Raw genomic sequence first — 21,567 nt, forward strand, 5'->3', positions numbered from 1 at the left:
AAGCCCTCAACATTTACCTAAGAGACTGAGGCTTAACTGTGTGTATCTGAAAATAAGCACGCTTTCTTATTTGAACACATTTTGAACCTATCTGTTCAACTCTTAATAGAACCAACATTCCAAGACATTTCAACTTTTACCAGACTGAAGGTTTAGAAACCTAATCAAATGGATTAAAATACTCACTCAGAACTCTTGCTTTAATAAAATCTTCCCATCACTTGTACCTTCAGACAATAGTATCTTTCTGGCAACTAAATGCCAATGGATGGGTTTATTACAAGTAGACATGGATTACAGTTACTTCTGTTACATCTTTCATAACAAGGATGTTGTATTTTGAGTTGCAATATTTTCACTGGCTTTTAGGTCAGATAACTTTCATGGGTGAACTATAAGGAAACTTGAATTTGTATTGTCTTGTAGGGATTTAAGGTTGTGGTAAGACAGTGTCTCTATAAGAAATACAGAAATCTAATTTGAGGACATGCTAAAACACATCAATAACTTTTTATTTAAATAGAAGAATCAAAACTTTAAAGTTACTTAAAAAATCATTCATGGAAGTAATTAAAACAAAGTTTTACAGATTCTAAATTCTCTTGTGAAATATCACTAGTATTTTTGCCAATATCATATGCATATTTTAAAGGTTTTACTGACTTCCATGTCAAGTGTTTGACATGATTAGCAATATTAACTATGATTATGATGAGACCTCTGAAAATTAAGTCTAGGCAACTTCCCTGTTGCCAAAGTTGTTATAATGTTTTGGTTCTAATACAATAGGAGACTAACCTGAAGCAAGCGATTGATTATTTCACATTTTCTAAAGATAGGGATTTCACTTTCCACAAAGTCCTGTCATATTTCACAGCAGAAAAATGACTTAGCAGAGGGAAGTTCAGAAACAACCTCCCCTCTCACTCATCCACAGCGGATGCTAGATTTGATTCAAATACAGGAGGCAGGGATGGGAAAGAGTCATCCTGGTCAGTCCCACTTTCAAATTAATTAGGATGGTGAAAGAAAAATAAAATGAAGTTTTTATTCTTCTAAATCCTAACTTAAAATAGGATTGCCCAAAATGTCTAAAATTAAAAAAAAAAAAAAACACCTAAGATAATACCAAAGACTATGTGCTAAAATTTACTTATTTACTTTAAAAAAAAAATCTCCTGCACTGAAGGAAAATAGTATAAAGTACATTACCAACCTTCAAAAGTTAGCATGTAAAGAGTATTCTAGCTTCAAACCATTGCCTTTCTTAAAGTATTCTATAGGAAATTCATGGATCAAAAACAAATACAGGGGCCTCAAATGCACTGATTAATAATCTTAAATATCAAAAAAAAGAAAAGTAACTTAGCTCTGTGGGTAAGAAGAAGCAAAATTTCAGGGATTTAGTATCTTAATCTTTAAGTGATCATACAATTTTTTTTTAGAGTTGAGCAGTTTAAGTAGAAATAAATACTAGTACACGCTAGAAGAGAAGGTTTAATAATTGATAAAAAATGTACAAAAATATTCAAATCAGAAATGCTTTAGAATGTGTACCATGAAGTCAATACTTCTCAGTGAATAGGGAAGGTAAAAACTTCCTCAATGAAAAAAAGCAAGAGAAAAGATCGGATTAAAAAAAAAAAGACAACTGTTAAATTGTTTACGTCAACAATGATTTTTGTTTTAGACAAGGATATTGCAACCATCACCTAAAGTTTGGTGGCACATTCTTTAGTAGGTCCTTAAGGCAAGATATTTAAACTAATTTACAATTTGATTTGATGTTAACTTTTTAAACATCACCTCAAAATAATGCCCTCACAATAGCCTTTTTAAAATGTATTCAGATGTTTCATAAAAAATAATGGTGGCTTTATTATAGTAGTGCTCATTAGCACCACTACAGTTAAGGGTCTACCAGGTTTCCATTAAGAACACCCATTTCTGAGTTCACCATAAAAGATCACGTCGGCTTTTACCAGTTGGGTAGTGCACAAAAAAGCAGTTTTATCAGTTGCTGGTGCTTTTTTTTGTACTACTAGATATCAAAAATTTTTTATTATATCTTCAAAATCCAACTTCTATAAAGTAAATCAAATCACCTCATGACTTAGACTTTAGAACAAAGTAGAGACATCTGCAGTTATCAGAAAATTGCCACCTTTAATCCATCCTGCAGTGCCCTATGAAAGGGTCACAGAAAGACAGTTATGACCGTAGGAAAATATGATTCTTGATACAGAATCAAAAGTTATTTTCAATTTCCTTTGCTTTTATAAAGTCCACAATAACAATACTTAAATGCACTTTTTTTTTTCTGTGATATAATTAAAACCCAGTGTTATTTCAACTGAACTTAAAATAGAGTCCCTGGTCTGAATTAGACTTTAAATCATACTGTAAACATATTTGGTATAATTTATTGATCATCATCCAGTTGCTCCAAAAGGGTCCTTCTGCGCTTTTCCAATTCCCCTTCACTCAGTTCACTGCCAGAAGTATCCCAATTACCCTGAAAATAAAATTACATTTGAAGTCAGTACTCAAAACGTTAAATAGTGATGAAACTTTGAAAAAAGAACCCAAAACCTATATAGATTCTCTTCTACAGAAACAAACACACCACAGGATTTAAAGACTGACCTCTTTCCTAAAAGCCTGTTAATGGATTAACTAAGTACTCTTTGCTTATATTATGGGATATACTTGGAATTCTGAGACTTCTGTTTACTTCTTGGTTTACATTAATATGTAGACCAGGGAGAATAGTTCATACCAGTTTATAAATGTAAAACATCTTGTTTCCATTCAATGGAAGCTGGGTGTTCTATTCCTAGGTATTATATCCTTGTTAATTTTTCAGATTCTAGGTTGTCCTATAAGTGTTTTATATTACAGAAAAGTAGTATGCTGTAATCATACTATTGTGCCCAGATAAGCATTCAAGATTTATGAGCAGGACAACACTTAGGCTGGAAAAAAATTTAAAAAATAAAAATACTGCATTATCTGTGAGAAAATTATCTTTGAAAAGTAGACAGTTCACCTCTCTTCCTTTCTCCTTTACAGATTTCACTTAACCTACTGTCAGGAAGAAACTATTAAGCTGCTAAGCAAGCATAGAGGAAAACATTCATTCCTCGCCACGGATGTGCATCAGACTCACCAGTGCAGCTTTAAAAAAAACAAAAACCTCCACCCTATTCCCACTGAGTCAAATATCCAGAGGGAGGACCAGTTTAAACTCTCAATTGGTGATTCAGCGGTATTACACTTGCTAAGCCCACAGCATTGGTAGAAGGAATGGCAAGGTGAAAAAGGCATGTTACTGCGCTCTGGCATACACAAACACACACACACACACACATATGGGAAACTAAGGATTAATTTTGTAATTTGATATTAAAATAGTAGCTTTGGCTTATATGATCCTCCTATCCATTTGCCCTCACCTCTCCTCTCTAATGATTAGTTACTGGGGAGCTACAGAATTTTTTTTTTTTTAAGGAATATAAAATTTAGGATGCTTAAATTGGGTCATTCATGATCACTTAGGTTAGAAAACTATTTTGTGTGAAAGGCAGTTAAATGACACTTTTGTATTTTGAAAATACAGGTATGAAAGAATTCTAAATAAATACTTACAGAATCCTTTCCAGTCTTTTTCTTAGGTGATTTGTGTTTTGATTCTGATCTTTGTCTAGTTCTATCTTTTTCGCTTTCCCGGTCTTTTTCTTTTTTATCCTTCTCTCGTTCAGCATCTGACTCTGGAGAGTCCTGTGTAAAAAAAAAAAAAAAAAAAAGCATCTTGATGAAGAAACCATTCTAATTTTTAAAAAATCCTTATGTAGGTAATATTTACATATTATAACAGGGTATGTGTTCCTAGAGTGGTGAAATTTGAATTGTGAACCTCAAGGATTCTGCTACACTCCCAGGATTCACAGAAGGATGATGGTCTTTCCTATGGGAAGGATGACTGACATTCTGATAAGAGTAAAATACCACTATGAGCTTCACTAAATTAGACATGAAGGTACATTTGAATCTTAGGTACACATCAAGATACACGAATCTTGAGAACTGAGAGTAGAGGAAGAAGCTGTGTAGACATTTAAACTGTGGTTCTCAACAACAGCTGCAATACATCAGTATAAAACACACACACGCTAGGGGCATTCTCTAAGATTAATGCAAAAAACCAGAGTGGGAATCTTAACACTGTTTATTTTTTTCCCCAAAGCTCACCAGAAGATTTCACTGGTAGATTAAGGTGAACAGACTATACGAATCTTGCGTTTAGGTGCCCTGGCCTGCACTGACTACAAAGGACTAGATAGAAAATCAGGCTCTAAGCCACTGAGGAAGTTTAAGGGCAGAAGCCGAGATGCAGGATGAAAATTAAGAGGTTGCTTACAGATTTATGTCTTCTCTTCTTGCTTTTCTTCTTATGTTTTTTTGACTTCTTATAACTTCTCTCTAAAGCAGGATGAAAAGAAAAAAAAGTCAGAATTTGAGGACATCCAAGTGTCAATGATTTTAATCAAGTTAAAAGATACATTTACCAGATTCAGCGCTAGAAGAATGTTCTGAAGCAGAACGAGACTCTGATCGCTGTCTTTTTTTCTTTGAGTGGCTGTCATCATCATCTGAATCTGACCCCTAAATAATACAAATAAAGTTTAATTTGTAATGATACTAACAAATATTTCAATTTTCAATACACGTGTGGTGCACTTTTAAATAAACTTCCTTACCGATCGAGAACGGGAACGTTTCCTGTGATGCTTTTTAGATTTTTTAGAATGTTTCTTGTTCTTTGAATGATGATGTTGACATTCATGCTACAGGAGAAAAGAAAAAAATTTCAGAAGTTTATACTTGACAGAGCAGATCATAAAAGAATAACTAGCTTTACAAATAAGTTCTCAGAGTAAAACCGCTTTCATTTTGCATATCTGGGACGTATTCCCCTCTTGAAACTGAAAAGAATTATCACTTAAAATGTTCTCTTCTGTTCCTTAACTATCCTGTACTCACTCATTTAGACTTCTAAACACAACAATGTTTAAAAATATTAATAAATACTTTTTGTAGCAGTGAGATAGTGTGGGTTCAGCAGAGACAACTGATACCCTTCTTTATAAAGGCACAATCTCTAGAAAAGTCCACTGCTTTCAGAAATAATGAAATACAATTACATTCACACATGATTTGGTGAATGTGGCTTTGGTTAGCACACTGGGCTCAGCACTGAGATAAACAACTACCTCAGAACTATCTTTTAAGATACAGGAGGTTGGTCTCAGAAATTAAATGCAAAATCTATTCTTTGATTAAACCCATGTGGCATTCCCTTCCTAGTCAAACTTAAGACATCAAAGGCAATCTAGTAACTAATCCAAATGAAATCAGAAAGAGAAATGTTACCTCTTTTAACTCTTTTACTAACTCAGTTACCAGGCTAGTAACAAATAGGAAATGCTGCAGCAAAAGCTCCTCGTCTCCAAACATATCTAAGGCTTTGAAAATTGTTTTACTTTACAAGTAAGTGGAAATGAAAAATCTAGTAAAGGGACTCTGATTTTTTTTTTTTTTTTATGTCACTGAATGCCAATTCTTCTCCCTTTCTTCCTCAAGGCCCAGATTACTGGGATCCAAAACATATTCCAGTATGTTCAGCCCTTCCCTATGCTACATCATTAGCTCCATTTATGACCTCACCACTTGACTCTCAGCACAGGTCATGAATCTTATTGAAGATTCTTGAATTGGGGGAAAATGTTAAGACACTACCTAGAACAGAGCTTTTCAAAATTAAATGTACATTTTAGTGCCTGAAAATCTTGTTAAAATGATTCTGATGCAGGATTTCTGCCGAAGGGGCCTTAAGTCCTGCACTTCTAAAGAGCTTCCAGGTAATGCAGATGCTGATATGAAACATATTTTGAGTAGGAAAGATCTAGAGACCAACAGAAGTAGACGGAGAGGCAGCTGGGAAACTATAAACAATACATGTGGGTACATGTTAACTGTTGTCAACATTGATATTCAAGAAAAATAAATCCAATGAAATAGTCAACAGTGTATTAAGTGACCTGCAATACCCCATGACCATGCAACACTCTATTATTAAGTACGTGCTAGCTTTCAGCTTTTCTGTAAAGTATCAATTTCTTTATAACTGACAGCATATCTGTTAAAAGCACTGGCCCTTGAGTCAAACCACCTGGGTTGGAATCCCTTCCCTGCAAATTGCTCTCTGCCTCAGTTTGCTCATCTATAACTTCATAGGGTCGTTGTCAGCATTAAGTTCATATATGTAACATGTGTAAAACAATTAGAACAGCTCTTGGCCCACATAGGCACCAAATACTATTATTCAGTAACTACTGGTCAATTAACCATACTTACTATCTACAAGTGCCTACCTGAAATCTTCATCAAAATACCCTTAATTCAGCTAACAGAGCAACTGGCAATTTTATCATTACTTTAACAAAAACTTACTACCTTATTCCACTTAAAGAACACCCCTGTCTAACGTAGTATAGTATTTGAAATGTGCTTAGAAGTTGTTTTCTATCTGCTTTTATAAGATTTTAAGTTCTCTTCAGGTTTACTAGCCATTCCATGTGACTGCTAAATTGCTGAATTTCTATAACATTGTAAAAATATGAAAAAGTAGGAATAGTCTCCATAAACAAATCTCTATTTCCATGCAAGCTTAGTTTCTTTCACTTAAAAGCAGTTTCTATAGAATGCCATCCCAGGTAGTAAATACTTTTGTATAAAAGCAGTGTAATTTAAGAAACACACTTTGATCATTCTGAATTCTTCAATTTTTGTTTGTTTTTATATATTTTGTAATATTTCAGCCACGTAGGAGAATAATAAAATTACCTCAAGCACATGCATAAAATCTTTAAATATTCGTTTCCTTTCAGACTCTAGAGTTATGTCCTCGAATGCTGGCTCTTTTACAAATCTCTCCCGGATCTGAAAAATTTAGATAGGAAACAAATGTGTGAATACATAGAAAAGTGTACCAACACGACTAAAAGGTATCATAGCAAGCAAAAACTGTGACAGCCCAGTTCCTCTCAAAGCCTTTATTTCCTTCCCTGTAGTATTCCTAAGTGTAGTCAAGCTGACTTTATACTCTTCAAATAATTTCAGCTTATCTTTGTGGCTACAGGCTATAAAATGGGAAAGAAATTACTTAAATCTTCAGTTGTAAAGGAAGCAGTTTATTAGAAAAATTTTAGTAGTATACATACATCTTCCCAGACAGCATCCAATTCTATTGGAGGAGTAGCTTGTTTCAACATACTCTTAAATGCAGATTCTTTTCGTTTCATCTTCCGAGCCTCCTCTTTTTCTCTTTCACGTTCACGGGCTTCTGCCTTTTCTAGTAACTTTTTAAAAATCATATTTAATTAGTTATAATAGTACAATTGTAATTTGTGAATTAACTGAAATAATTCATTATTCTGTAAGTATTCTCCCATCATCTGTAAGTTAAGGGCCAACTTATAACACCAGTTAATTTTAGCAAAGGAAGCATAACATCAGCATCACCGAAATACACTTTCTTTTACACTTTACCCTGGAAGACTGTCCACTAGTCTGTAAAGCCCTATTCTTATTCCCTTGTTTGAATGGCCTACATACATTATTAAAAACTGTACTAATAATCTGTTTACAGCAATAAAGATGATAACTTACACTATTGAAAGCCAACTTAATATTTCCAGCATCTAACGTGGTTGATCTCTTAGTTGAGCTGATTATTGCCACAAAGTCTTCAAAAGTAGTATTTACTTCAACTACAAATCCTTTATCCTAAAAAATAGAAATCTTGTTAATATTAATAACATAAATCAAAGGAATACAGTATTTTTAAAAATAAACTCCAGAGGAACACTTAATAGCAAGTATACTGTTTACCTTTAGAATGTCTTTTATTATCTTCTTCTCATCATGGTAACGTGCTTTAAGATCCTCAACATAAAACTTGAAAAGGTCAAGTGCAGTTGATCCTAATGAAAAAACTAAAGAAGTCAAAAGCTAGCTCTAATCAAAGAGCTGCAATTACTTTTTTTGTTTATAAAACAAAAGAAAGCACTCCCCCTCCCCCCAACACAACCACCTTTCCCTCTGTCCCATTTCAACTATCGTAACTACAAATTAGGAAAGAAAAGAATCTCACCCGGCTGACCAAGCATATTAGTGAATCTAATGTCAGAACTAATTGTTGGATACAACTCCATCCAAGACGACATAGAATGCAGTTGTCCATGTTCATGCAGTTCATCTAAAAATATCTGGGGGAAGGGGACAACAGTAACAAAATAAACCCATTATATACTGAAAAGCCATCTTCAAGGACATTAGAAAAACAGTTTAACATAGATGAAAATACACATTAAAAACATCGGAACATTTAAAACTCTTCTAAAGAATACTTGCTCTTAGATGAAAGTAAAATCTGCTATTTGGCAAAAAATTATTTTGTACTTTTAGAGAAAAAAACCCTTGAAAAAGTAATTACCTTTCCAAGTTTTGGTTTGCTGACCTTTAAGGTAGATCATCATTTCCAGTTTAAAAATTTATGTGCAAATAAAGTCAAAACATTGGATATTATCTCAAATGAAAAAGCTAAAGAATATGTAATCATGTTTAAAGTTTTAAAATATAATACCTAATGTGTTCTGGGCATTTTCTTTTTAATTTGATTTTATTTTCTAAGAGGAAGATACACAATTTTACCAAAGTGATACATTTAATAGTTTGGGGAGTAGGACTCAACCCCCATATCTAATTTCAAAACCTATTTCCTTTCTTTCACAGTACTACTATAACTTAAATTTTTATATTCTCACTCCAATTTCTTCTCCTCTTTGCCCTTTTTTTTACTATTTGCTGACCTTCAGGGCAACATACTGGGATTTTAGTCCTCAGCAAGTTCCACATTTCCTGCTTCCCCAAATCCTTAGGGAGTTAATCCTATAAACAAATGTCTATAAAAAATTACGGTACAAATTCTGCTCCTAAAATTCCCGTACCTGCACTGCTCAGTATGGTAGCCACTAGTCAAATGTAGCTTCTGTAAGTATTATGAAGCATGGCTAATCTGAACTGAGATGTGCCAGCCATATATAACACACAATGTTATATTCTGAATATTTATTTTGAATATTACCAAAAAAATAAAATTTTAAAAATATTGATTGATTTAATATCTCTTATGAAGAATTTGCAATGGTTTAAAATAAGGAGAACTATATGATAAAATACAATAAAAATAAGGAAATCTGGGCCACAGAAAATATAACAAAAAGTTCAATACTACTAGGACTAAAGAAATGTGAAGAAGAAATCCTAATGTAAAGGCCACACAGGTCTTTTAGCTAAGCCTTAAATATGGCTTTATATCCAATTAGCATGTGTCTGGCATGGTTTCTGATCACTATTGATACAGGCGGTGTTACCATGTTAAATTGGTTGTGCTGCAGATATTCAGCTCAGTAATTTTTCTCTGCTACTATCCTTCCTGTCAAAAGGCATATTCAGAACATCAGTAAAATGAATTAAAAGAGACCCGAATCAAATTCTGGGTGCGGTAACAATCCCTGGTTTTAATAATACTCTGAATTGATCCCTCGGGAAACCACTAAGATAATAAAAGGAACCCATCAACAGTAGTAAATGTTAAGCTTTTACACAGAATTAGGACTGAAATAATGCTATTGGCTGTGACGTTTAAGATGATTAATGATCTTTGGCACAGTGGGGAGTTTTCTAAAAGCACTTTAAAGTGATCTAAAGCAAGCTAAGTTTTGAGAACCACTGCTTTAGGGGATGACAAGGTATTCTACCCTACACCAAACAACTGTTCTTTCAAGAAATAAAACTTATTTAAGCCACTGTAACTTAGTGCTTAGCCTAATACAATGTTTAATGAAAGAGACCCTATAATTAAAAGATGCCACAGATTCAAATTCTGGCTCCACTACTCAGTAGTTGAATTTGGGCAAGTACTTTACCTCTCTGAGCCCATTTCCTTAACTATTTAAATGGACATGACAAAAACAGTACTTACTTTCATAAGATAAGGCTGTCATAAAAATTAAGAGGTTATAAATTTTAAATGTAAGCAATCAGCTAATTCCAACTACTATATTATTATTGAAATGGGAATCTGGTGAAATATAAAATGTAAAAATTCACTGCTCCATGATAGTCTCCATTACTGAGAGTATAAAAGTGATACCTGGAGGTAAAAATAAGCCACTGGCCTATATAAAGTATATGTAATTTTAGATCCTCTGTATAGTATTTAAGAAATTATGGCCCATCCTCATAACTATACCACACCCTTCCCTATGGTTTTCTAGAGCCAAAAATAACCAATTAGTATCAATGACGCATCCCACATTTTACTTTCAGTCTTCCCTCATATTATTCCTCTTTCCCAAGTGAAGCATTATCTATCAGGACTCACTCTGAATACCAAGTCTGCTACAGTTTATGTTCCCCTAATCTGAAATGGCTACTCTCCTTGAGTGCATTCATAACTAACTGTAGAACTTAAGAGCTAAATGTGTATGGATCCTGTGCAAAGCCCAAGTTAATGATCTGTGAGATCAGCATTCTCCAAATTGTTTCTATCACTGTTAAAGCTCACTAGCCACATTATAAAATAAAGCTAGAAAGCAGTTTTTTTTAATTACCTGAAAAGATTCTCTATTTTTACGCTGTCGTCTCCTTTCCCTCAACAAACTCTTCTGTTTTTCTTCTTCTTCTTCCTTTTCTAAAGCCCGAATGTGTTCTTCAAAGCAAATTAATGCATCTTCTTTATCCATGTCTAGAATTTTTCAGTTAAAAAAAAATTTAAATGTCAAGTAACAGTGAACAGTTTAATTTTTTGAAGTAACTTCCTACAAAATTCAAATTCATTTTACCAGAATACTTCTATTTAAGCTCAAATATGACTTTTAATTATCTAAATAGGAAATGTTTAAGGAAAAATTTCAAAATGACCTCATTAAAATAAGATACTCTGAATCCAAGGATGAAACAAAGACAATGCATATGACACAATAAAAATAAAATTATTATGACACAATTTGTCAGCAGTATCAGAATTACCCAAGGAGCTTTTCAAAGTATAGAATGCTAGGCCTTATCTCAAATCTACTGCAGCATGGTATTCAGAGGGGTAATCAAGAAGGTTATAATTTAAAAACCAACCAGGTAGGTCAGAAAAAGACAGAACCTAGTGAAGCTTACTGTAAAATGATGCTAATGCATTTTTTTTGCCTTTTGTAAATTTCTAAAGCCATTAACCTCGAGAGAGCAGCATGAGTAAAATGTGGTCATTAATTTGCTTCCCAGTAAGTCACATATAATGGCAAAGGACAGTTTCAGGCTTAACCTAATAAACATATTTCAAGGATTATCTGATAAAGCTAACTTCAGATTTTGAGAAAAATATTTTGTCCTGAATCACAAAACTCAATTAGAAAGAAATATCCTATTTGGAAGCACATGAAACACTATTTCAGGAATGGACAATTATATAAAATTCAGTTTCTGATCTCATTAAAAAAGAGCATTTTTCACAGCTGGACTACTTTTTGTACTATCTCCCACTTAGTCATCATTCTTACTCTGTAATTCCTCGTCTTCTGCAAATGTTGGATTATCCATCAGATACTGCTGGGCTTCAGACCAAGTAGTAGAGTATGTTACGTTAGCCATGTTGTCAAGTATGTTTTTCAAGGCTTCCCAATTCCTTTTTCGCAACTGCTTTGCTTGCTCCTAAATTTTAAGTATGAAAGTATATTTTAAAGTTCAAAGAAAGTATTATATCTGAACAGCAATTAGTGAATGTTTCTCCACATTCTAACTGATTACCAAATTTGAAACGTTACCCAATTACTTTAAATACCAACACTATTGACATTTCCAGTGCTCTTCCCTAACTTCTTGGCTTGGTACTTAAGTTCTATTTTTTTTTTACCTCTATTCTAAAGCCGGAATCTGGAATTCTCCCTCTCCCCAGCTCCCTTACAAAATCTCTTTCCACAACCATGCATTATAGACACAGTCTAAACTAAAGTTACTGCAGATAAATCACACAATGGGTAAATGCTAATGTATTCAACCACTTTCAGTTATTGTCAAATTTTTGTTAATAATACTGACACTTCTATAAGTCTCCTGGAAAGACTGCATAATACACAACTTAGTGCATAACAAAACAGACATGAGCAAAAGAGGTGCTTTAAAATACTGTCCTACAAATACATTTCATGGTAACAATTACACTTTACTGCCATTCTGATAAAAGAATCAAATAAATGCACAGTAAGTAAAAATACTGAGTATATTTTAAACCTAATGAGCTAAGAAAAAAGGGTATTCTTCAAAGTGGGCATAAAACAGCCAATTAATGACAATTTAAGTATTAGTTGCATAAACCTCTACCTACTTTGTTCACATCAATACTTAACTATATAGGTGCTATTTTTAAGCCTAACTTCTAATAAATAGCTCTGCTGCACCATATAAACTAGTCGATAAAACAACAAAAATGGATCATGTAATAAAGTAACTCAATTAGAAAAAAGAAACATCTTGTTTTATATAAAAATACCAATAAGAGTGAAGAATACCTTTTCTTTTTTTGAAAGAAAGAATAAAACATCTTCGTAGATTTCAAGACGATCACGTTCTGATATTGCATTCCAGACTTCCATCTCTCCAAACATTTGCTCTGCTTTTCTATTCATTAAAAAGAGTAAATGTTACCCGACATTATACAATAAAAATTAATTTTAAACGACTTTAATTTTATACTAAACTTAAAACCACTATTCTTTTCCACTCTTTAGTTCATGACTATATTATAAAAGAAAACTTTTGGATAATTAAGAAAAATAACAGCTTAGGCCTTGATTTCTCCTTAGATATAGAGGGGTAATTCCAAATGAGTAAGGTGTTTTGTTAAGACTATCTCTACTTCTCAGGTTAGCTACAGACTATCAAACTGCCCATGGAACTAAATTATAGACTTCAAAAAACTGTTAGAAATTTAGTTAACAGATAAAATATGGCTATTTAAAGAAATGAAGAGTTCTTCACTAAGGCTTTTCTGTAAAACTGAGGAAAATAAGAAAACACAAAGGGAAAATGAACATAATAGCCTATTCTAAAAATGTTAATACTGAGTTATCAACAATTTTAAATAAAGCACTCCAAAATAAAGAGTGCTATATAAAAGTGAATTTTCAAAATGCTATACATAATGAAAGTAGCCTATTTCTATTCCAGAAATACAAAAACTTTTGATTGTTATATTAAGGAGAAATGAGTCAAACTTTGATTATTAAGTGAAATCTTTTCCCCCATTTTGTTCTAGTCAAGAACTCAAAGTCTACAGATTCCACATTTAATTACTGACTTATCTTTTACCTTATGAAACTGCCACATTCACAATCATAGCTCTATTTAATAAGCATTAACTCTGGATTAGTTACTAGACTTGGCAAAAAGTATGACACAGAAAAAGTGTAGCAATCATACATTATCATCACTAAAAATCTTACTTGTATCTAGTTGTAGAAGTCATTTTTTCATGATTTTCAAGAAAACGCTGAAAGGATTCCTTAGCCTCTTTGTATTTAGATCTTGCTTCTTCTTTTTCTTCTTTCTCTGTCTGGACTTTATAAGCATTAAAGGCCTGCTTTTTTTCACTCAACTTTGCTAAAGCACTAAATAGAAAAATATGTAAGAATAAATGAAGGCAAGATGATCAACTGTTAGAACTTTGAAAAAACAACAGATTTCATTCAGAAATTCAGAAAACTTCAGTAGGTTATTAAAGATAAATGATTACAGAGAAAAATTTCTACTTTACAAGTAATTCTACTAACATTTGTACTATCAGACATAAAACAACTTTATTACTGGTATCCAAAATAACAGAAGAAAATGGGAGTGAAAATTTATATTATTTTACACAATTTGAATTTTCCAGGCTTACTAAGCTCAAGGTGAAAAGTAAATTTAAAAAAAAATTTAAAGTATTACCTGTATCGTGGATCATTAATGATCATTTTCATAGCTTGCTCCCATGAAGCATTAGATGGTACCCGCTGAAAACCATTTAATGAAAAATTAAAATTTCGCACAAATACAGTAAAAGTCACACAACAGGGAACAAAATATAATACTCACTGCAAACATCAAGCACTTCCCTTTGCAAGAGTTTGAGAAGGGTCTAAAAAAATAATTTATTGAAGCAAGGCAAATCTGTGTAATATACATAGACTAAAAAAGAAAACTTAAACTGAAACTTAAACAGAGCACGAGTATTTTTTCTTAAGACTACTGATTAGAGGATAAAACAATTGTTATGAATAAAAAACCTGTGCTATGTAAGTTACCTTGTACTTTTTTTTTTTTTTTGGTTAAAAGTCAGTTTCACAAAAGAAATTCAATAGAAACAAGACAAATTTAGCTCATTTTCGGTGACAACAGTTTATAAGATTAGTATTTTTAATAAAAGCATTAAAGCACTAATTGCATTAAAGGGTAATTTCCGCTATTAGATACGTATTATATGTCATATGAAAAATCTATAATATAAATACCTTTTCTTTCAATAATTCTTTAAATGCTTGCTTTGCCTCCTCCTTTGTATTCCAAGTGTATGTTTTTTTTGCTGGTTGGCTTTCTTCCTCTTCTTTTTTCGGAGTAAAACTAGAGAGAAATTCATATGTTATATTTGTAATTTAAATAAACAACTGCCTCATTTAGGAAAATAATGTTCTAATTATTATTTATGTATTTGATGTTGAGATAAAATTGGACAATTTTAGAATAAAGTCTCCCATATAAGTCACATTTACTGGAACATAAAAAATAAAGGTAAAACAGTTTTTTTTCTGTAACATTCAGTTATTAAGACCTTGTAAAAAAGCCAAAATAAACATTTACACTGGAACACTAGTTCCACTAGTCTGTAACTTAATACTTTCAAAAGGCTGATAAATCTTATTCAATGTCCTTATATTAGTGCCTTAATAAATGAGGATTTGGATAAGTGTTCATAAAATATAAAAAATACGTAGAGATCAATTTAAATTGGGGTTGGCAAACTATGACCCAAGGCCAAATCCACCTGGCTGCCAATTTCCATAAATATAGCTTTACTGAAACATGGCCCTGCTCATGAGCTTACATATTGATCATGGCTGACTGTTTACTACCACAAAGGAATGAGTCATTGTGACAGACTACATGACCCACAAAATCGAACTATTTACTATTTGAAGAATACACTCAAGAATTATCAGCTATACTTTTTTAGGGGCTCTATATGAAAATGTTGTATAATCTTTAACATTTCTTTCTATATAAAAAGAATGCAGAAAAATCCAAAAACAAACAACCCCTCCACCCCCTTTAAGTTGAATGCTTAGGGGAAGATACTGGAGTGCATACTAACAACAACAACAACAAATACCAACATATTCACACCATCTGAACTGAATCAAGTAACCTTACTTTGTGAAATGTATTTAAAATTATCAAAAATACTGTAAAGAGCACAGTCAAAAATTGCCAGCTGTAAATGATCTATATGGAAGTAATTTTTAAAACCAAAGCTTATTATGATGACTTAGGCACTATAATAAGGAAACAGGAAGCAGGAAGCAGGAAACAATTGTTTGTTTTTAAAATTGTGAAAAACAAGTTATTGTGAAAAAATATAATAAGCATAAAAAGAGTAAACGATTATTATTCCAAAACACCTAAATGTCAATCAGTAGAACACTTAAATTTATGTATATGTTAATACTAAAATAACATGCCACCATTCAACATGATGTGGGATGTATCCGTACTCATGTCTGCAGTATATTTATAAGTTTAAAATATGCATACATTTTAAGTGCAGAGAAAAAAGGCAGAAAGATATAATCAAAATAACTATCACTCCTTTATGCCTTTCAAATATACCATATAGACAGATCTTTAAATTTCCAAACATCAGAAAAAACTATAAAGCTATTTTCACTTTGGAAATGTATATAAAAAATAAACAAGTTTATAAAAGGAGGTAGGGAGATGAAAGCAGTACGCTTAAATATTAAGATGAGTGATCATGTTTGGATCTTGACATCGTAGTTATTAACATTTTTAAAAATATATGTGGACATCTTTAAAATCAAGATGCATAGTTCAAGGTTGTATTTTACAGTTGTATAAAGCAGTCACATGAATATCACCAGATCATACAAGTACATGCAAACTGTAAACTCAGGGATGCAGCTATTTTACCTTCAACTTAATCTCACTAACAGTTATCTTGATTTTTGATTGCTGAATATCAAACTATAGCACTTCCCTGCAGTGCTAGGCCATATTTGAGACTGAAACAGAAAATCAGTAATTCTGATCCTGTCTTAACTTAAAGTTTTATTAATCATTGAGTTTTTGCATTGATTTTGATTTAAAATACTGCATCACAATATGATACATTTTGATTACCAAGGTTTTTGGCATCCCTTTAAAATCAAGTTTCATGGAATCCCCAAGCCTGCTTCCTAAACCTGTGGATTAGTTCTGTAACAGTTTGATAGCATAATTCCACAAAACTCAATCTCAAAAATTATCCATTATCTAAAGGTTTATGTTTTGATTCTCAAAGAATTTAGACATTTAACGGCTACAGACTGAAGTGGCAATTTCTTGTATTCATAAAGTCTGGTACTGATTTGCAAGTTACTAAAACAAAGTTACTTAACTTACTCAGCTACAGTTTCCTGCTTAGACGTTTCTTCTCCAGTATTACTGGACGCTTCAACACTCTGATCCTGAACAGCAGGGGTACTAGTAAGTTGTGCTTGTTCTTCAGTTGAAATTGTTACTGTGTTTTCATTATCTACAACAGTAGCAACAATCGAAGTAACCTCAGGCTCAGGAACGACTGGAACAGTTCCACTGACAGTACTAGAAGCAGAGGTGGAAGCACCAGCATTGGCCGCAGCAGCAGCCGCCGCCGCTGCCGCCGCCGCCGCAACAACGGCAGCCGCCGCTTCTGCGGCCGCCATGGTGCTCATCGTGGTGGGGATCTCTGTTGTAGGAACGGGGGCTGCTGATGTTGTGGTGCACTCTTCTTGCTTACTATGTATTTAAAAAAGAGAAAACTAGTCATTTCATTATGAATAACCAAGCCAAATAAAGCTAGTTTTTCATTATCATAAAATCTAATGAATAAGAGAAACTATTAAAAGGGGAAAGAAGCAGTGCTGCCAAACTATTAAGCAATTCAAAAAAAAAGAAAGAAAACCACAGAATAAAACTGGATTACTTTAATTCAGCAAACATTTGTGATAATGTATGGCAGGCACTCACACAACACTCTGCATTTCCACAAGCCCATTAACTGCCCTTCCCAAATTAACTCAAATTTTGGACTTTTCTCTAAATAGTCTTAATTTGTTTGGATGCAGTCCAAATTCAAATAATCACTGTTTAGTAAAGCATCATGTGTGTACCTTGAGAAAATATTCCTCTCCTTGCCCCTAATCCCCTAAAGACATCAAACCACTAGGCCTACCCCATGTTAAATATTATTTATATAGACAGTTAAAACAAGGATGTTGTTATAGCAGACACTAAATTTGTAAGTAAGTATTGATGTCCAAAATTGCTTACCTGCTTTCTTCAGCTTTGATCATTGCTATTAAAGAGGAAAAAAGAAAAGTTACGTACTACATAGTTTTTAAATACAATCACTGAAAACAAACTTTAAAAGGAGATAAAAGTTCCATATAGCAAGATAAAATTTAGCAGCCTTAAAAAAAAATTATACCACCACCACCACTACTTTTACAGAGCAAATGCCTGCTCCAAAGCTCCAGGGCAGCAATTAAAGAATAAAAAACTTAAGTAACAGCAGTTTTTAGGAAAGCTTCTTCCCATAATGCTACTTTCTCAAAGGCAGTTGGCTACTACAAAAACTCCCTAAAAGTATCTGCTTTAATTCTGGAATAGTATTTTCCCCAGGGATTAAACTATGATTGTTCTTAAAAGATACTAAATTCAAAATGGGATTAATTTATGTTATAAAATTCCAAAACATATATACTAGCATTGACAAGTAGATAGATAGTTACACACACCAACTATCTGTAATAGGGTTATATCAGAAATGAGCTTGATATTACTTACATGAATGAACTGGGAATCTACCTATCTACAATATTATTATTAGCCAATGCTAGTATAGAAACCAAAGCTAGTATAGAAATTTAAGTTGAACTTTAAAGATTTGCACTCAATATTTCAGCTCTCATTCTAAAGTAAATTTTTCTTTAGAGTTAACAAAACTCTCATTTATTTACCATTATTAGGGAATGAGGTGCTCTAGGTAACTGATAATATAAGCTTTAACTCTATGAAAGTATTTTTAAAACTTAGCCCTTTTTAAAGGAAATCACTTCCGAAAATCTGTTTAGGGTTGTTGGCTGACAAAACATACTAAAGGGGTAATTGTTACTAATAGAAATTAATTTTTTTGGATACAATGACCATCTAAGCTAATGAGGATGACACAGGAAAAAAGGTAAAACAGACAAGACCACAATGCCTTCAAAAATTTTTTATTCTCTCTTTTCTGTTAGATGTCATTACACATGGCAGACCACTTTATGAAGTCCCATTCTCCTACAGTCTGTTGTGTCTAACTTGATAGTTTATGACACCAGATTCTATTACAAGTGAGAGTAAAAGGACTAAATTCTCACTTACTCATAATCTCTGCTATTTTTAAGTCCTTGGTTTTATATTAGGTAGTATTTCTAGATTTTTCAGGGGTATTCTGAACAGTTTGAGGATGTTGGAAAATCATCCCTTTGTAAGTGAGGCATGATATTTTATTTACTTTAATTCTCCCATAACAAACATATACACTATTTTGCAATATTGTGCAAAAATAAAATCAGCATTAAACGTATAGTCTGACAAAATATTAACAAAATTTAAACTAATAAGAGTTCAAAGAGTTCAAGGTTCAAGGTCATCTGCTCAATGACTTAAGTCACATATTCCATGTATGCACAAACACTTATAGTTGTCCTTAGAAATATTGTATATGATGCCCCTGGTTCAATTTTCCAATGGTAAATAATGTTTTTTGTTTAAAAAAAGTCAAAGTATAACATTAAAAGCTTCAAGCTCATTTATAATATAACCCTAATTCCTTGAATTAGAGATTTCTCACTGCAGATTTATCCAATTATTGTTAGTGAACATTAGTGACATACTCTAAAAATGTTAAATAATGACAGAAAATGAATTATCAAAGCAGCTCACCATGCAGGTTTGATTTTGTAATAAGACTTCCAGCAACAATGGTATTCTGGTATCCTAGTTTCAATGGAATCAAATCAAATAAAAATCTATTTAAAATCTATAGAACTGAGATCTAGAGCAACAAAAAAAATAAGAGCCCATAAAACTGTTACACCATTTAAAACGTTCTCATCACTTAATTAAAAAAAAAAATAAGGCCTTTGTTTGAACAATCCTAATTATGAAGGATTGTTTCAATGTGAATGACACAGGTATGTAAAAAAGTAACATTAAAAATTATTTTTTTCCTGTTTTACCTTCAAGATCCTCAAGTTCTTTAGGTTTGGCCCAGCGGGATTCTTTTGTTTGAGAATTGTAATAGTAAGGCTTTCCAGAGTCAGATTTGTACTCCTTCCAAGGGCATTTAGATAAAAGTTGCTAAAATCAAATAAAAATCTTCAATTAACAGTAATAGATTTAGTAATTTTCATCATTCACATCATTGTTTTTACTAGATACTATCAACCTACACAATTCTAAAGCTTGCGAGATGGTGATAATATAAGCTATCAATTATAAGATACTTACTAAGTGATGTTAAATTATTTGAGTATATTATACTTGTCTAGGATAATATATCCATTAAAGCACAGAGACAAGATTCAAAACCAGGTAACCACCAGGTCCATCCGAATTTCAAATCCTACGTGTTCTTGCCATTTACATCCCATCATAGGTAAAAACTACCACCTGTATTTCACAAACACTAACACAATCAGGAAAAATATAAATTTGGGAGAAAGCAAAGCTGATTTAGATTTCATGCTTAGATCTAATTTTCATAAGCAACTTATTATAAACCTTTATGAACTACTTTATGTAAGGATGCAATACATGTATGATATACTAAAAACCTAATATACAAAACCCATTAGGGTGGTATCAGAATGCTACTGAAAACTCAAAACTAGTCAGTGTCTTGGGCAAATATCTATGTCAATATTGGGATAAATAAAAAAATTATAGTATGTACCAACTTCCTCTCAAATATTGCTGTTCTATATTAGTGTGGTGGCCTGAAAAATATTTTTCCCTCTTCAAATACTTAATTAAAAGGAGGAAAAAAAGGTATGTTGCCAACTAGGAAAAACCTTCAAATACAGCTTGAAATGCCAGAACAACTCTCACTTAGGACTCCAGAGTTCCTAATTAAACCACATGCAATATTCTGTACTCAGTTTATCCCTTCAGTCTTACTTTGATATTCATATATTTTGAACGGTAAAGTTTACAACATAAAATGAAATATAATACTTTTTTTAGGGGGAGGCATTTTCCAAAGACAGAATTTCCCATTCTAAAAGATGGAAGTATTTTGTATTTCTAATTTAATTTCATATCCATTACCCCAACCTCATTGGAAAATTTTAAGAACCCAGTATAAGACATTCGAAATCACTCAGGTTTGCTATAAAAAGGAAAACAGTTTGAAATGTGAATTTAAAAAATAAAGGGCAAGAAGAAATAAAGTACTTTGTCCTTTCAATTTACTTTTTCAATGACCATTCTTAAATTGATGCCACCTGACAAGGGTTCCTGAGCAGGTGCAAAGTCAGTAAATAAAATTGGTCTGTCCATAGAAGGGAATGAATTTTGTGTTTTGCTGATTGGTATGTCTGTATAAAACGCTCTTCTCCTCTCAAGGCCTTTGTAGCATCCTTTTCTGATAAAGGCAGTACTATTCTTTGGGAAGTCAAATAACCAATAAAAACCTTAAGAAAAGAAAGAAAAAAAGGCCCAATCTATTTAAACTCATAATTTCCAGCCCTCAAAATTTTACCTCAGCAGGAGTTTTAAGATCATCTGGTTTCTCCCAAGTAGACTGTTTAGTCTCAGTATTGTAGTAGTAGGTCCGTCCATCAGGTGATTTATGTTCAGTCCACATTGATTTCTAAAGAAAAACAATTATAAAAAGATGTAAACTATTTAAGTACCACTGACAGCAAATATCAGTATCATTAGTTTGAAAGCAATAAAGAAATTAAAAGGATAAAATGGGCATACTTTTGACAGTTTAAATCATTTAGAATAATTCATCAATGCAAGTAAGAATGTAACTGAAAAATAAAATACGTTAAAGGTTCCTCAAAAGCAGTATGGATCCATTCAGGTTTTAGGATCTCTCTTCAT

General features: G+C 32.5%; 1 protein-coding gene across 8 annotated transcripts in view; it reads right to left on the reverse strand.

The window, feature by feature from the left end:
* Positions 1–1,483: 1,483 nt before the first annotated feature.
* Positions 1,484–21,567, reverse strand: part of PRPF40A (pre-mRNA processing factor 40 homolog A) — a 46,119-nt gene continuing 26,035 nt past the window's right edge. For 2 of the 8 annotated variants that reach the window (XM_031451405.2, XM_010985622.3), the window contains exons 6-26: positions 21,218–21,328; positions 19,695–19,815; positions 19,399–19,452; positions 17,740–17,764; positions 16,831–17,205; positions 14,667–14,775; positions 14,104–14,168; positions 13,620–13,784; positions 12,687–12,795; positions 11,679–11,829; positions 10,740–10,873; positions 8,216–8,330; positions 7,954–8,045; positions 7,732–7,848; positions 7,284–7,421; positions 6,907–7,002; positions 4,761–4,847; positions 4,569–4,665; positions 4,421–4,482; positions 3,649–3,780; positions 1,484–2,515 (exon numbers count right to left, since the gene is read on the reverse strand). In XM_031451405.2, the coding sequence (XP_031307265.2) occupies positions 2,423–2,515; positions 3,649–3,780; positions 4,421–4,482; positions 4,569–4,665; positions 4,761–4,847; positions 6,907–7,002; positions 7,284–7,421; positions 7,732–7,848; positions 7,954–8,045; positions 8,216–8,330; positions 10,740–10,873; positions 11,679–11,829; positions 12,687–12,795; positions 13,620–13,784; positions 14,104–14,168; positions 14,667–14,775; positions 16,831–17,205; positions 17,740–17,764; positions 19,399–19,452; positions 19,695–19,815; positions 21,218–21,328 (2,448 nt within the window). In that variant the 3' untranslated portion in view covers positions 1,484–2,422. Of the gene's footprint in view, positions 2,516–3,648; positions 3,781–4,420; positions 4,483–4,568; positions 4,666–4,760; positions 4,848–6,906; positions 7,003–7,283; positions 7,422–7,731; positions 7,849–7,953; positions 8,058–8,215; positions 8,331–10,739; positions 10,874–11,678; positions 11,830–12,686; positions 12,796–13,619; positions 13,785–14,103; positions 14,169–14,666; positions 14,776–16,830; positions 17,206–17,739; positions 17,765–19,398; positions 19,453–19,694; positions 19,816–21,217; positions 21,329–21,567 lie in introns of all 8 variants that reach the window. The other 6 variants (XM_031451404.2, XM_031451409.2, XM_031451408.2 and 3 more) reach the window with 3 other exon arrangements.

The sequence above is a fragment of the Camelus dromedarius genome, chromosome 4, assembly GCF_036321535.1.
Source record: "Camelus dromedarius isolate mCamDro1 chromosome 4, mCamDro1.pat, whole genome shotgun sequence".
NCBI classification, from domain to species: Eukaryota; Metazoa; Chordata; class Mammalia; order Artiodactyla; family Camelidae; genus Camelus; species Camelus dromedarius.